Here is an 18,019-nt window from a genome sequence, read left to right as displayed (position 1 = left end):
CAAGTGGCAGGCAAACACATGCATGCGTGCAGCTCCATCTGCATAAGCGGCATACCCACTGCTCATGCAAATGGACTGTGCATGCACATGTTTGCCTGCTGCTTCGGGCAGCCCGGTTTTGAACAGCTCATGGCCCAGTAGAGAACTGTGGCCCGGGGGTTGGGGATACCTGCACTAGGCTCAGTCCTGATGCATAAGACATAGATTATGCTGACATCTTACTATGTGGCACAGGGATATCTTGAGTAAATAATCCAAGTAATACAACAACTTTCTGTGCATCACTAGCACAGGTGCTTCCAAGACATAGAATTTCTTTTGTTAAGACTGCCAACCACACAAAAATGGTTGACAGCAACTGCCATAATACAAAGTAAACCTGACAGTATGAAGTTTTATGAAACCTAGACCACTTCCAATCTGCCGACTAATCAAACAATTGTAAGGCCAGGATTATTAATGATAATGATAACTTTATTGTCACTTTGAATGTACACCAATCGGCATACATCAAAATGAAATTTCGTTGCATACAGCTCTCAAAGGGTCACCACCTCCGATATATGCTTCTTGTTCGTGGCCCGCTCAAATTTCACATTGTCCATTTTAGTCTCTAGGGAGTGAACGATGGCACACAGGACAGATGGAAATGGGGCTCCATGTGGATTAGCCCTCAAATTCGCTTGTATTCTGACAACCTCGCCTTCTTTCCTTTTTCTGATCCTGACTCTTCCACCTTTTCCTTAAAGACGCCTTGCTTCTTTTCACCCCTGGAGCACGCTGCTGCCGCCACCAACTCCTCCAAAAGCCTCTCTCTCTTCCTCTGGGCCTGCCGACAGCCTTATCCAGTTCCTTTGCTCCATAAGCTCCAGGTCCTCTCCTCCTCTGCCTCCTCTGGAAACAGCCCTGATTTGCAATACAATCCATCACTGGGCCAGCAGTCAGATCTTGCTGCTGGTAGAACAAATTCAAACAGTGCCAACGACTTTTAACAGTCTCACCAACAGTTCCAAAACAACTAGAAACTCACCATGCCAGCAAAGATTGTCGGTCGTATGTCGTATGTTACCTTAGTTCCACCATGTTGCTCAAACACATTAAAATTTCCTGATCATTATTGATCTCTTTGGGAAACTCTGCCATAGAACTCAGCTGAATGTTACTTAGCTTTCTTAGTTACATAAGTTCAGCTCTTACTGTTAAATGTAAATAATACTTAAAACATCCTTGGTGTCAGGCTTTTATTTATTTATTTATTTAATACTATTTCTATACCGCCCTTCTCCCGAAGGACTCAGGGCGGTGAACAGGGCAAGAATAAAAATACAGATTACAAAAGTTAAAACAAGATTAAATAAATGCCCACATACTAAAATACATCTTTAAAACCCAATAAAATAACCATAACAACCCCCCCCCAATCCCTTCATCCGGCCAGGCCAGCTTGTTCAAAAAAGTATGTTTTTAGCTCGCGGCGAAAGGAGCGAAGGTCGGGCGCCGTCCGGAGCTCAACCGGTAGCTGATTCCATAGCTCCGGGGCGCCCACAGAGAAGGATCTCCCCCTGGGGGCCACCAGTCGACATTCTCTGACCGGTGGCACCCTGAGGAGGCCCTCTCTGTGGGAATGCACAGGGCGGAGGAAAGTCGATGCCGGCAGCAGGTGTTCCCTCAGGTACTCCGGACCCCTGCCATGTAGGGCTTTGAATACCATTACCATTTGATTTATCAGGAGCACAAACATTTATTTAAAATGTTTCATCCAATGTTTTGGTCATATGTTGTCTTTTTATGAGGGTAAAGTCCATTTTACCTCAACAACTACAATGGGACATTTTTAACATGTGCTATTTCTATATAAATAATTGTTGCTCGTGCTTCTGTGGTTAGGGATGAATTCATTATTAGGATTGTTATTAAAATGTTTTTTATTGTTATTAAAATGGGGCCTGAAAAATGAGATGTCAGCATTCCTACCCACAGATATAAAGGATGATTTAAAAAGAAAATGCTTACATTTGTGTACAAACTCTCTATAACACTTGCACCAAAGCAATTTGATATGGATTGCAAAATGAACACAAAAAAGACAAAACCTGGAACCATTACCTGAGAAAAAATGATATTTCTTCCAGCTTCGGCTATCTTCAGAATGTTCTTTGCAAATTCAATTTCTGCAAATAACCAACACATGAAGGGATTGAATCCCCATCAGAAATCCATGATAAGAGCAGGAAGTTTATTTCTGCTAAGCAGGATTAAAACCTCAACATTTTGGAAATCTGTCTTTGTGGCAAAGTTTGTAAGAAGTGTTGTGTACCCACTCTAATGCAAAATTCTGTTTCCTTAAACTCAAGATGGCCTGGAGGAATAGTCCCACTACTGAGAAAATCTAGAAGTATATTATCTGAATAGGTAATCTATGAGGGAAAGAATGACTGGGTCTGAGTCATCTACCAAGTTTCCATAAAGCATAGATGTTGACAATATATATATATTGGTGGAGCAGTGGGCTAATGCCTCCTTAAGTAACACCAGCTGCCTGCAATTAGTGCAGGTTCGCATCCCACCAGGCTCAAGGTTGACTCAGCCTTCCGTCCTTCCGTGGTAGGTAAAATGAGGACCCAGGTTGTTGGGGGCAATTAAGCTGACTTTGTAATAATGCCGCTTGGGGTGTGTTGTGAAAGCCCTAATAAGCAGGCATATACATAGAATGAAGGCTACTGCTAAGCTTGTAAGCCGCCCTGAGTCTTCGGAGAAGGGCGGGATATAAATGGGATTAAAATAAATAAATAAAATAAATATATATATACTTACCATAAGTAATACGTTTGTCAATCCAATTCAACAGCTCCTTGATGTATTTGCACCACATTTTGGCATATCTTAAGGCTGCTTCTACACCACCTTCACATTTGACCAGCATCTCATCAGCTTCTTCAACTGAGAAAATTAACAGGTTGATTTTAGAACACAGCCAACAAAATCAGTATTTTCATTAACAAAGGACTCATCTGTTAACAGTACAGGAATTTCCTTATTGGCCAAACAGGAAACCTGTGCCCCTCTAGCTGTTACTGAATATAACATGTAAATCTCTCACCATATGCCTGTATTGACTGAAGCTACTTACTGCAGTTCAGCAATACCTAGAAGGCCAAAGATCCCACAATCTGAGTAAGTTTCTTGTGTCAGGGATATTCAGGACAAACATACAGTCTTTAAAGCCTAGACCTGAACACAGAACGGCTAGATTCACACACTGAAGCAAGCTTTCATATGGTTTACATGATTTAGCATCTGTGAACAACGCATTCATTATGGTTTGTAAACTGGTTTATGTCTTAATACCCTGTGTAAACCCAGGCAACGCTTTTATGGAAAACTGTAAGCCTTCTGGGGCTAACTGTAAGCTTTCGATAGCAACCTTTCTCTGTCCTCGTTTTCCTTGGAGACTCATTACTTCCCCTTTCAGTCTTTCTACTTTCTTCTATTTTAAACAGTCAGTTTGACAATACACCTCCATGCTTTTCCACTGCTTGATCTTGCTTTCCTCCCCATCAATCCTTTTATTTCTAGAAGTCCTACTACCTTCTGCACAGGCCTCCTGATCTGTATAAATTATTTGAAACCGCCCCCAATTCACAGCTCCGAAATACAATTTCTTCCTGCCTTTCAGTCTGGCTTTCTAGCTGAAAAATCTTGTCTGAACTTAATATGTGACTGAAAAAGAGATAGTTTGTAATAAAAGCCTCCTTTGCAAGCACTCTAACTCTTCTTGGCCCTGATCAGAAGTTCTAATTTGGTCCCCAATTTGGTGCTTTCCAGAGATAAATTAATTAGACTACACTTTTAGTAAACAGAATTATCATCATGTAAATTGTTTATTTTTTTAGGGATGCGGTGGCTCAGTGGGTTAGGACGCTGAGCTTGTCGATTGGAAGGTCGGCAGTTTGGCGGGTCGAATCCCGAGTGCCGCGTAGCAGAGTGAGCGCCTGTTACTCGTCCCAGCTTCTGCCAACCTAGCAGTTCAAAAGCACGTAAAAATGCAAGTAGAAAAATAGGGACCACTACAGTGGGAAGGTAACAGCGTTCCGTGCGCCTTTGGCATCTAGTCATGCCGGCCACATGACCATGGAGACGTCCTTGGACAAGCGCTGGCTCTTCGGCTTTGAAACGGAGATGAGCACCAGCCCCTAGAGTTGGAAACGACTAGCACGCATGTGCGGGGGAACCTTTACCTTTACCTTTTTAAATTGTTTATTTACAAATCACATTCACAAAAGCTGCCCGTCTCATAACAACTCTGGACATTGGGTACCCTGTACAAGCAGGTTGCCATTTTGTTCAGGTAGTAGTAGTCTATTGGTAAAAATATGATACAGATTTTTTAAAATGGTAATCAAGATACTTTATAATTTCTTTGGCAACATCTTCAGTCATCAAACTAAGAACATAACGTTGTTTATCAGGCTAAAGCTTCAACTACTCCATTCTCCAGCTTTCCAAATAGTCAATATGTGACCTGGAATCCAAACATACTGTAGGATTTGGGGGCAACGGTCTGTCACTCTTCTATCCCACCATCTTCATTGCAAAATAATAGCAAAAACCAATACATGATTTTTGAAATGAAATAATCATGGAAATCAAAATTCATGCCAAATATTTCAATTAAATTCTTCTGTAGATACCTGACATATTTGCTGGATCTGCTGCTTCCAAATTTCTTTCATGTTTACAGAAAAGTTCACATGGCTGCAAAATAAAAATATGTGGATTATTTTTTTAAAAAAAATATTATTTTAGTGAGAAAGATCCCAAATGAAACAGATTTCCCCAAACTGGTACTGGATTACAAAGTAGACATCCAAGCTGAAATGACTGAGAATGAGAATTACATAAATAAATGAAATGATATACTTCTCATCCAACACCAAATCAGTTTGGTCACATTAATTTCCCATTTTATATTTTAGGCATTTTATGGAATTTGGATAATAACTAGATTTTCCTGCTTAATTAATCATACTCCCAAAGTTTGACATATGAATGAATCACGTTATTACACGTCGAATGCCTACTCAGTATATCAATCAATATGAAAACATTAAAATAAAATGCACTAAAATGAAATAACAAAAATTCCAAATCTGCAATTTATAAACTATTCCGCTACCCCATCCCTGCAACTTGGGTGATATTTTTTAAAATATCTGACCCAATTGATCAGTCACTGATAGAATTCCAGGGAGAAGATGGTTATATTTTAGGTGGAGGATGAGACATACTTGACTTTAGTGATTTAATGCAGGTAGTCCTTGAGTTACAAAAGTTCATTTAGTGACAGTTCAAAGTTACAACAGCATTGAAAAAAGTGACTTATGACCGTTTTTCACACGACCATTGCAACATCCCCATGGTCACATGATCAAAATTCAGATGCTTGGCAACTGACTCATATTTAAGACAGTTGCAGTGTTCCAGGGCCATATGATCACCTTTTGCAATCTTCTGACAAGCAAAGTTAATGGGGAAGCCAGATTCAGTTAATTAACAAGTCACAACTGCAGAGATTCACTTAACTGTGCCAAGAAAGGTTGTAAAATGGGAGAAGTTTATAAATTGAGGGCATTTGCTGATGATTTGGTTATATTCCTGCAAGGCCCAAAATATTATGTAGAATATTTGATGAGGAAATTAAATAAATTTGGGGGCTTTAGCAGGTTTTAAAATAAACTAACAGAAAACAATAGTGCTGATTAAGAATATGTCTTCTCAGGATTGTGATATATTGGCTAAAAAGTCTGGTTTTAAGGTCAAGAAAAAAGTGAAATATTTGGGGTTCATGCTGACAAACAAAAATACAAAACTCTTTCAAAATAGTTATGTGCCCCTCTGGAATGGTATTTAAAAAGATTTGCAAAGATGGGACACATTACATTTATCACTACTGGATAGAATTTCTGTAATTAAGATGAATGTTTTACCAGAAATGTTCTTTCTGTTTCAGATATTACCAATACTTGCAATTGATATTCCATGAAACAGTGGAATTGATATTCCATGAAACAATGGCAGAGGAATATTTCCAAGTTTACATGGCAAGGGAAGAAACCAAGAATTAGATATGTTATTGCAAGATGTTAAGGAAAGAGGGGGGTTGGGTTTACCAGATTTGAAATTGTATTTTGATGCTTGTTGTTTGGTCTGGCTAAAAAGAGTGGGTGAATCTCCAAAAAAAGAGGTTACTTGATGGCACGGTTTGGATGGCACGGTTATTTAGGGTATGATAAAGTTAAAGTAAATGTTGATTTCAACAATCATTTTGTTAGATGTGCCATAATAAGAGTTTGTAATAAATACAAAACAAGGTTCGTTACAAAGTTGCCTCTTTGGGTGTTCCCCCCCAAGAACCTTTTTTTTTAGAAAAGAAATGGTGGTGAAGCCAGACTGGTAGACCTATGGTAAAATAATTTTAAATTTGGTGACCACACTCTCAAGTCTAAAGAAGAGTTAGAATCAGAAGGTCATGTCTGCCACGGTTTACATACTTACAACTGAAAGAAAGATTTAAACTAGATAAAAAGACTTATGTGTTTGATTTTGTTAAAAATGAATTGGAAATTTTACTATGTAGTAGTGATGAACATACTATTGCTAAGATTTATAAAACGTTATTGAAATTGAATTTGGAAAGTGAACATTTAAAACACTGTATGATTCAGTGGGCAAGGAATTTTGGATATAACGTGTTACTTGAACAATGGGAAAATATGTGTATGAAAGACTTAAAATTCACACTAAATTATAATTTAAAAGAAAATTTTTATAAGATGATATATCATTGGTATTTAACAGCAGATAAGTTATCTAGAATGTATAAAGGTATCTCAAATGAATGTTGGAAATCTAAATGTAAAGTAGGGACTTTTTATCACTTATGGTGGACATGTGACAAAGCAAAGAAATATTGGAGTAAGATACATGTCCATCATCTATGTATTTGTTCATATGTATATGCATAGTTTTGGGGGGCATAAGCCTCAAAAACTAAAATGCTATCTAGAATCTGGGACAGAGCAGGTAGTGATTCTAATAGAAAAACTGATATAGGTAGTCCTCAACTTACTTTACAAAGCCGAAACCAACATGTAATTATAATGCATTTTCCCCAACCACATAAATCATTTTATTGTCCCAACCAAGGAAAGTTCAGCATACCCGTGTTTCCCCGAAAGTAAGGCCTACCTGAAAATAGGCCCTAGTTTGATTTTTGGGATGGGCCTAATATAAGCGCTACCCCAGAAATAAGTAGTGCTCATTTAGTACCCACAATTGGAACCACAACTTGATTGTTAAACAAAGCAGTCATTAAATGAAACCACCCATGCTTATGATCTTATTCCAGCTTTCCTTTACCTACAAAGGTCATAAATCTGAGGACTGGTTGTAAAGCTATTTTTCTGGTTGCTGTATGAGACAGTCTCTAAATAAGGACTATCTGCATTCTACTGTTTTAACATCATATCCTGTCTTTAATTCAGCATGGTGAACTGGGAATATGAGCATCTCTGGGCTTGGATGAGGTTTCAAAATCCTAGCTATCAAGTCAGCTACTAAAAAGCTGGTTTATTTGACACTGATTTTTAGCAATTTTCAAACTGATGTTTTCTAGAATGTAAAAGTCTCTCTAAGTAAAATTGAGGTGTGCCAGTAAGAGGACTATGTTTGATCAAGAAATGTCTTTTCAGCGCAAAAGACATATTCTGGAGTAGGATTAAATTCATCATTACACAAGTAAGTCTCATTACTATCTAAAAAGGAACAATATTTCTCAGTTTTTGTAGTCAACTTTGTTTTACATTTTGTATTTTTTTTTCTTTTTCACTCAGATTTCCACTCTTATTTGACACTATATCCTCATCACTATTATCATCTTAGTTTTACTCCTTATTGGCAAACTTATTATAATTTTTTTTAGGCAGGCATAGTGTGCATTTCCAGATGTATTCTCTTGGATACCTGGCAGAAAACATTATCCAGTGCAGGCTACAGCTTTTAAATATGGCTGAGAATCACTGCATTAATCACTAGTTTGTACTGTGATATCAGATTAGTGGGGGATATTTAAGGTATAGATGTATCCGACCATTTCTAATTTTGTAAATAAGAAAGCTAAGATTGCATATTTGTTCCATCCTGTTAGGTACTGGCAGAAAAGGAAGGAAGGAAGGAAGGAAGGAAGGAAGGAAGGAAGGAAGGAAGGAAGGAAGGAAGGAAGGAAGGAAGGAAGATGATAAAATACTATCCAGTGCCCAACTTTTCAATCTTCTATCAACTAAGGACTCCCAAGAGCAGCTGAATACTTCCAGAGATTTCATCACCTCAGTACATAAATACATGTGACACAGTCCTATTAGTAGATACTTGTGCAATAGTAGGTATAACTGAAAAAATATCTTTTTCAAAACGTTATGTCATCAACTAGATGTGGCAAGCATATTTTCCTAAAAAAAATTGTATATATCCATGCCAGATCCATAACTGGGTCAGATCTTGTAATTTATCTTGCAAAGGAAAAATATATATTTATTCTTTCTCAGATGGCACAAACTTAAACAGCACACATTGTTATTATTCTTAGTCAGAATTAAGATAACTTATTTCTACCTGTACTTTTTCAGACTGCGGGTCTGAAGATTCATTCCTGTTGTCATCGGCATCATCATTAAACATTTCAATTGCCCTGAAATTGGAAAAAAATCAATAGGAGAAATTACTTAAAAGGCAAAATGCACTATTCTTCATTAGTACAAAACAGTACTGAACAGTACCCATACCATTGTGCAAAGCTGGGAGACAGAATTGAGCCCTAATGTAGGAAAGTGAATCCTTCTCTAATTATTATTACTGTATATTTATTATCATCTAGGATTCTTTTCATCTCAATCCACCTCAACCACAGCATCATTTTATAGTTGAGGCTTTTCTGTAGGGTATTGTGTTTTGCAATGGATAGTGAACCACTGGACATATTGACAACTTATTTTAGTTCAGGTACCTCTTTGTGGAATTTAGCTTGAGCAGTTTGACTTGGACCTTCGTTTTCTTTTTCCAGCTTGTCTTAGGGATGTGGTGTTCATGGTGGTTGTCAGAATTTTTGTGTGTTTTCAGAACACAGTTTGTTCCAGTTGTTCCTTAAGGTTATCTAGGCAGTGCTGGTATTTATTTAATCTGAGGTGAGCATCCATGATCATTATCCTCCTCCTCCTCCTCCTCCTCAAAAGCCTCAGTTGTAACATAGATGATGCTAATAAGTTATAATTCTTTGCAGCCTTAGAAGCAGCATTTTTAAGAGCTTTCCATAGAGACTCGAGAAAATATAAGGCATACAATTATACCACAGACCACAAGAACATAAAATCAGAACCAACTCAGAGCAGAGGACATAACCTAAAGAAAGACCAAGCCATCATTCCCAACAAACAAAGTCCTTACTACGGTTATCCTGGACAAAACACAATGTATACAAAAAAACCCCTCAAAGAATTACTGGAGGACAAAGAAACTTACATTCCAGTAAGGACCAACCCAATACAGAAACTAGACAACTTGACCAAGATAACCCTTAATGACCTAATCATGAAAGGTCAAATCCCAAAAAAAAGAACAGTGGCAGGTGAAAAGCAGTGGACTCCTCCACCCTGCTTTCATGGATGCCAAAAACAAGCCTGACATATCTCTTCATGCAATTGTATCGTTATCAGGGACCCCAAGATACAACATCACTAAAGAATTGACAAAAAAGCTTGCACATCTCACAGAGGGGAGTGAATATTCTATCAAGTCTCCACAACTCTGCCAACAGAAAATCAAAGACCTAATAATAGAGCAGGAGAGAGAGGAGATCATGGTTTCATTCAACGTCAGAGCACTTGTTACATCCATAAACCTAGAACCAGTGAAAAAATCATGGCAGCAGCACTACACACCTATACACACACAACCTAACCAAATACACTAAGATCCAACTACTCAAAATGATGGACCTGGTTCACCTCTGACTCACTGTCTATTTTCAGTTTCATGGACAAATATACCAACAAGTGAATATCAATGTGATTACCAGTCTTAGGATATACAACAGTAACTGTAATGAAGTGTCCAGAAACTATAGAATTCTCACACATTATACAACCAAAAGTATGAATCTGATATATGGATGACACCTTTGCTATAATAAAAATACATGAACGACTAGGGAAGACACATTAAAAAAATCAACATCTTCAAAGGAATAAAATTCATAATGGAAGAAGGAAACAACATAGTACCCTTCCCAAGTATTCTCATCAGCAGAGGAAAGGGCGGCAAAAAAGTCTATTGTACAATTACCCACGCCAACCAAGTGCTACATTACAAAAATAACAACCCAACCTCCCACATGAGGATCTGTGTAAGAACATTATTCAGATGAGCACAAACACATTGCAGCAACCCAAAACACTAGAAAAAGGAAACCGACTGTTTATACAACATCTTCCAACAAAATGGATACCCACACAACTTTATCAAAAGTGCTTGATTACTCAACCCCCTACACAGGGGTGTCAAACTCAATTTCATTGAGGGCCGCATCAGCATTGCGGTTGCCCTCAGGGGGCCAGGTGGGTGTGGCCTGGGTGGGCGTGGCTTAATGGGTGGGCGTGGCTAAAGTGCATATGGTCTACTGGGTGGGCATGGCCAGCTCTACATTGTTCGCATCAAGGGTGCCTATGGGGGCCTGGGCAGGAGTGGGACAGATCTGAGGGTCTCTGGCAGGAGGAGGGTCTCTGGGCCAGGGCCAAGGCAGTGGGGGCCATTCCCTCACTGTTTCCAGGATGGCTTTGCGGGCCGCATGAAACCACTTTGCGGGCCGGATCTGGCCCCCGGGCCTTGTGTTTGACACGTCTGCCCTACAGTATAATCAACACAAGCTATGAAAAAGACAACACTACCCATACATCAAAAAGATCTCAGAAACAATTAATAGAATATTACAACCACATGGCATCACCATAGCATACAAAGCAACTAAAACCCTCCAAAACATCTTAAGTAAACAAAAGACCAGTAGCTGAAGAAGAAAAACAGGAGGCATCTACGACATGCAGTATAAGGGCTGTAACAGTCACCACATAGGACAGACAGGCTGAAGACTAGCAGAGTGCACCCATGAACACCAACTAGCAGCCAGAAGACCCAATGAAAACTTCTTAATTTCACAACATATGGACAGACTTAATCATAGTTTCAATTGGAAAACTATAATCATCTAATACAGAGGTTGTTCTGTACCAGCCTGCTACCGGCCCTGCAGAAAAGGCAGGGACAACTCCTTTACAAACGGCAAGAGGCTGGAATTACGCCTGCCAAATTTATTCACATAAAACAGAGCAAGACAAGACACCAACCATAAAACACGAGCTAAGAAGCAGGAACAATCCAAGCGGTTGCCTTCAGCAAACCAGCCCTCCCACACATTCCCCTTAAATACAGTTCAGGGCGTGGCCTCTCTGTGCCTCCTTCTGAGGTGCCCCATTGCCTTCCTCTGTTTACTCCTGACTGACTGCCTCCTGTGTCGGGCGTCCTTGAACAGGGCCAGCTGTGGGTCATCTTCATCCACGCTGTCAGGCTCACACAGCTGGGTCTGCATCGTGACCAGATGAGAGGGGCCTTGCTGGGGGCTCTCATCAAGCTGTCTAATCCCCTCAGCAAGCTCTTCAACACCCCCCTCCTCCTCCTCTGAGTCGTCCGACCCAACTGCCGAACCCACAGGCTGACCCTGAATCACAACAGAGGTCCCCAACCTTTTGGGCACTACAGTTTGGTATAGTGGTTAAGACATCAGGCTAGAAGCTGGAAGATTATGCGTTCTAATCCCACTTTAGGCACAAAGCCAGTTGGATGACTTTGGGCCAGCCACTTTGTCTCAAGCCAAGGAAGGAGGCAATAGCGAATCACTTCTGAAAAAACTTTGCCAAGAAAACTACAGAGACTTATCCAGGCAATCTCCAAGAATCGGACACAATTCAGCGGTAGAAAAAAAATATAACAAATCTTAAGAATGCAATATGCTCAAAGCTGAACACACAGGTTTACAGCACTTTCTCACTGCCCTCCCTTTGATTGGAGCAAGCAAAGGCATCTGAAGTTGGGAAATTACATGATTATATCATATATCATTCCTTTAATGACAAAAGTAGTGGATCAACATTTCTGGAGGGGAGTGGATTTTTTTTTACTGTGCACCTAATGTATGCATTTTTATTTTTAGTGTGCGCCTAATGTGCACCTGCACAGCTTTAAATAAACATACAATTTATTTCAAACCTGCAGAATGGGCAAATATGCATTCATTTACTTTAAAACTAATAAAATTGAAAATGTCTTATATCACCATCCAGTTTTCCAAATGAAATTGTATGACAGTGGTTTACAACATTTGTTCTAACTATAAACTTACATACAAATACATGGCCTTTCAATAAGAAATTGCCACTCATTGGTGTCTACAAAATAAAACCTGTCTTTTCCAACTGGCTCTTAATCCAGGCTGCATAATGATAATGGCAATTGTAATCTAATATCTATACATCATAGCTTAAGGAAGGATGCATCAGATTTGGGCGACATCTGTAGAATAGTAGGCAACGTGCCCCAATAAACAAAGACTATAAGTAACTCTTATATTTGTGAGCCACCACAAACTCTGTCCCAGCGGAGAGCAGATCAGGCTGAAAAGGACTATGATTAGCATATTGTACATCTTTTCATTCCTATGAAAACTACAGTAGTACTTAAAGTGCCACAATAGTAGTTTTAGTTCCTCTGTCCAAAACAATTGAAACAATTGAACAATTGAATTGAAAATGCTAGGCAAGTGTATGCATGCCCCAAAGAAGAATATAATAATAGTAACAACAAGAAAAAGTATGCCACCAACTCAAATGACTTTAATTTATAAGTATAGTGGGAGTCATGTTCAGGATCCAATAGCAGACTTTTTTCAACTGAAGGCTACAGACTTATCCTCTGCCAAGAGTTATGTGCTAACACTCAGAGTGTGTGTGAGTCTTGATGCAGCCTTCAGACTGAAACACTTCTTGAGGTCAAGGAAAGAAGTATCATTTCCTTGCAGAAGCCAGTCCGGATAGTAAATCACTATAGTAAACTGCTTCAGCCTATCTCTACTAAATCATGAATTGCAGGACATTTAAATTATGCTTAACAGTTTGCTCTTTATATACATTTTAGTTGATTTACTTCAGAAGAATGGCAGCAGAATAGTTAAATAGTATAAAATGTTTTGTTCCTTAAACATTGTACATGCACTATAACACCAACTACCTCTATCATCACCTCCAATTCCAACATCTTCTGGCCCTGTATCCTTGAAAAAAATATAGTATTCTGTGTATATAACCTCAGTAAAATTATGGTGGTGTCAATTCTACAGCATAATCCCAATCTGTACTGCTTGGTTTTCTAGTAACCATTACCCACAGAGGTGAGTATTGACTCATGGTCTGGACCTTTCAGGTTACAAGAACCTATCTCTCCACAATCACATAACACATTCACAACAGCATTAAGAAATGTCTTTAGTGCCTGCTGAGGACAACAATAACACAAAATACGCACGCATTTCCAATTGAAATTTCAAGGGCATCTAAGCTTCGGAAAATCTCACTGTAGCGTTTTTTGCTTTCAGTTCCTTTCACTTGGCTGTTGAGATCTGAAAAAGAAATAAGAAATTAAAAAGAAATTTCAGCAAGTTCAAGCAATAGGTTACTTAGCATGTTATATGGATTTCCACTGATGCAATGGAGCTTCCTGTTGCTCAGCTCTCCTTCCTGCTGCATTCCTTCATACACCCTAAACCAATTTCAAAATGTCACCCAGGAGCTCCAGAACAGATCTGTGGAGCATGATGCATGCAGTTAAGAAGGAGAGGAAATTCAATTTACTGGCAAACATTATTCCACTAGGCTAGGGGATGGAAGCAAAAAGATTTTTAAGGTGGATGGATGCAAGAAGATGGCTTAACCATACATAAAACATCATGGAACTGTTATCCCAAAGATGTTGTGTTTTTTTTTTTACAAGGCAGCTGGACTTCCTTGTTTTTCTTTGAAGATGTTTTGCTTCTCATCCAAGAAACTTCTTCAGCTCTGACTGGATGGTGGGGAATGGAAAGATTTCAGTTTGTGCCTGGGTGTTTTATCCTTAGGGTAGACAAGCTTCTGCCTTAGAGTCTTGTGATGGGCCAGGTGTGAGTCATCAGTGAAAGGCTTGTGATGGGGAGGTATTTCAAGACCCATTATCAGCCTCCCACTGATAACTCACTCCTGACCCACTAAATCACATCCTCCAATGACTCTTATCTGAAGTACCTACCAATCACAAGCCTCTCTCTGATTACTCACACCTGGACCATCACAAGACCCTCACTTCACACTCCCACACCTGAAGCTCTTGTATAAGTAGAATACTGATACAGACAGTGGTGAGATTCAAATATGTGAACAACTGGTTCTCTGTGTGAATGCCGCTTCCAGAAGTCCATTCTGGGTCTGGGCAACAAAAAATTAGCTACCAGTTCTCCCGAACTGATGCAAACTGGCCGAATCCCACCACTGGATACACACATCCACTAAACACTGCTGAAGATGTTACCTAGACTGGTAACAGAACATTCAAAAACCAACCCTCAAGCTTGGAGAACGAACCTTCACCCTCAAAAGGCAGCATTGCTTGGAACAGCTTATATCCTGCAGTGTTACCTTTAATGTTATTGTTACAACATCTGCCTATCCCAAGGCATTGTAAAGGACTCAGTAGGTGACAAAAAAGCCAAATCTAGGCTAAACATCTGGCTGTCATCATCATCATCATCATCATCATCATCATCATCATCATCATCATCATTATTATTATTATTATTATTATTATTATTATTATTATTATTATTATTATTACCAATCATAATCATCCAAAAATATCAGCTCTGCTTTTGAATTCATTTGTGCACAACATTTGTACCAGACCAGAGTAAGCTTTGATAGATGACTAAACCTGCCAATTTAACTAGCTATCAAAACTAAGCTTGCCTCCCAGCCTCTCCCACTTTAAGGAGAATGATCAGTTGATGTTTTCCACATCTTAATGACATTTGGTGGAAGGAAAGAGGCACAAAATTGGGAGAAATCCATCAGTCTCTGTCGTTAATGAGCCTTATAAAATAAGAACAGAAATATTTGCTGTAATTGTGTCTACCTCACCACTGAGGACAGGATATTTTGTATTAGTGCTGTATAGCATTCTGTTTGCTGAAGGACTGGTTGTCCAATTTTTAATTCAATCACAAGGAACAACCTGTAATGTCACCAAATTTAGTTCTCTGAACTGAATGCTTATGCAACTCTAAAATAAGTTTTCGTAAAAGAAAAAGTAACCTGAATATGGACCTATGAAATAGACTTCATCACTTAATACTATTAATAAACTACCTAATTCACTTGCAAGAAGTGGACATACTTGTATGTCTAGGAATTCTGGAAGCTGAAGTCCAACGCCAAGATGAAGAAGGGACTACAAATGAGTAAACATGAATGCTGAACTTTAGAAATATAAAATTTAAGAGAGTAACCATACATTTATAACTTGTGAGAAGGCAAAGGCAGACAGGATAGCCTGGTGGGGTTCAACAACTGCTCTGAAAATATCCTGGGTGTTAAAAAGAAACCGAGAGGTCAAAAGCCCATAGTTGCTTCTCTTTAAATAATGTCGATCATTACAGTGGAACTTCCCCTGGAGACTATAAATAGATATTTTTCTTAAACGTTGGTACAGCAGAAGACAAATATTGTCACTAATAACATATTTTCCCACATGGAGCAGATTTTAGAGGGAAGGAGATACCATATTATGCATAGCAAAAGGACCTTCTAATCTAACTAGTTAAGTAGAAAATATAAATATAAAATATAAATATAAATATAAAGGCCTAGTTTATTTTGCCCCTCTAGAACAAGCTGCAGTCTACGTTTCTTGCTATTTTATTTATGTATTTAAATTTATTGGCCGCCTGACTCCAATGAACTCTGAATGCATCCCAAATGCCATCTTTTGGCTGAAGGTGGGCATGACTAAAATGAAGATCAGCTGTATGCTTGTGGCTGAAATTAGCACATAACTCTCGATGATTGCCCCCACCTCTATCCTCCAGGAGCCCCATCAATTTTTTATGCATCGAAGCAGTCAGACTGAAATTAAGACTCCTGGACTTCTCCCCTCTGGAAGTCCTTGAGGTGGATCATGACAGAGCTAAGCTAACCATTAAACAAAGTTACTGGGAAGGTATCGGTTGTTTTAACTTTGGCTAAAGTGGCTCAATTACTTAGTGGCTCCTTATGGGATACCTCTCCCAATCAGAAACATTGAACTAGAGAAAAGCTTTTACACTGACAAGGTGGCACATACTATCATCTTCTGTACTGGAGGGCAACCTTGCCCAGTAATAGCACAAGGCTTTGCCCTTCTGCTGTGGAAGAAGTATAAACTCAGAAACATATCATCCTCCACTATCTATTCTATAGATCAGACATGTCAAACACAAGGCCCGGGGGCCGGATCCGGCCCGCGAAGTGGTTTCATGCGGCCCGTGAAGCCATCCTGGAAACAGTGAGGGAACGGCCCCCACTGCCATGGCCCTGGCCCAGAGACCCTCCTTCTGCCAGAGACCCTGAGATCTGTCCCACTCCTGCCCAGGACCCCATAGGCACCCTTGATGCGAACGATGTAGAGCTGGCCACGCCCACCCAGTAGGCCATACACACTCTAGCCACGCCCACCCAGTAGGCCACGCCCACCCTGGCCATACCCACCTGCCCCCTTGAGGGCAACTGCAATGCTGATGTGGCCCTCAGTGAAATTGAGTTTGACACCCCTGCTATAGATGAATAAGGGATAGGCTTATTCTTCCCTGAGTGGTAAGCAACCTGACAGAGAGCACCGAGGACCCCCTCTCCATACACACATCATTCACATCCTTACTTCACATTGCATGCATTTGTGTGGTTGCCCACCAAAGGATATTTGTGATTTCTATGAGGTGGAGTTGAAAATGTGTCAAGTTGTCTATTTCTTTGAAGCTCAGGAGGACTGGTGAGTTAAGAGTTTCTGCAAATGGGAAAACAGACTCCACAAAGCCAAGAGGAGGGTGGAGAGAGAGTATGCGCAGACACACTTCTACTAGAGTTTCTACTAGAGTTGAAACAAATCTAAATCATCCTGGCTTTGTAACATAAATAATATTGTGACATCACAAAGACCTGGAACTGTTTTAAAACTGTCATAGAATCCCTGTATAAAAATACCATGTGTCAGAACCTTACAGATTGTATTAGGGCTTTAATTCAAGTTTACATAACAACAACAATAATAGAGTTGGAAGGGACCTTCGAGGTCTTCTAGTCCAACCCCCTGCTCAGGCAGGAAATCCTATACCATCTCAGACGCATGGCTGTCCAGTCTCTTCTTAAAAACTTCTAGTGTTGGGGCATTCACAACTTCTGGAGGCAGGTTTTTCCACTGAATTAATTGTTCTAACTGTCAGGAAATTTCTCCATAGTTCTAGGTTGCTTCTCTCTTTGATTAATTTCCAGCCGTTGCTTCTTGTCCTGCCTTCAGGTGCTTTGGAGAATAGGGCTCAAATGCCAGGATGTGAGTAGGCAGAATCGAGCAGTACCGTACAGATATTGATATTCAACCAGATCTAATGTTTGTCTCTACAGAAGTACTTTTAAGTAGCTCTCATATCCATTCCGAATCTGTTGAGTCTCTCCCTATTTCTTCCCTGTTGGTAGCAGGTGGGCTTTGAACTGCTTCAGGGGTTGAAGTGGAAGTGGAAGTAGTGATGAGGTTGCAGGACCAGACATTTTCCAGAACGACCAGATTAAGAGCTCAATGGAAGTAA

The 18,019-nt window shown here is 39.6% G+C and overlaps 1 protein-coding gene across 3 annotated transcripts in view; it reads right to left on the bottom strand.

Annotated features, from left to right (window-relative positions):
- Nucleotides 1-18,019, bottom strand: part of GMIP (GEM interacting protein) — a 68,478-nt gene that overhangs the window by 33,990 nt on the left and 16,469 nt on the right. For all 3 annotated transcript variants that reach the window (XM_083353989.1, XM_083353990.1, XM_083353991.1), the window contains exons 2-6: nucleotides 13,684-13,777; nucleotides 8,671-8,746; nucleotides 4,692-4,755; nucleotides 2,815-2,940; nucleotides 2,107-2,171 (exon numbers count right to left, since the gene is read on the bottom strand). In XM_083353989.1, coding sequence (XP_083210115.1) covers nucleotides 2,107-2,171; nucleotides 2,815-2,940; nucleotides 4,692-4,755; nucleotides 8,671-8,746; nucleotides 13,684-13,777 — 425 coding nt within the window. The remainder of the gene's footprint in view (nucleotides 1-2,106; nucleotides 2,172-2,814; nucleotides 2,941-4,691; nucleotides 4,756-8,670; nucleotides 8,747-13,683; nucleotides 13,778-18,019) is intronic.

The sequence above is a fragment of the Vipera ursinii genome (assembly GCF_947247035.1).
Source record: "Vipera ursinii genome assembly, chromosome: 2".
Classification (NCBI taxonomy): Eukaryota; Metazoa; Chordata; class Lepidosauria; order Squamata; family Viperidae; genus Vipera; species Vipera ursinii.
Note: the sequence above shows the minus strand (reverse complement) of the source record. Positions and strands in the feature narration are given on the sequence as shown.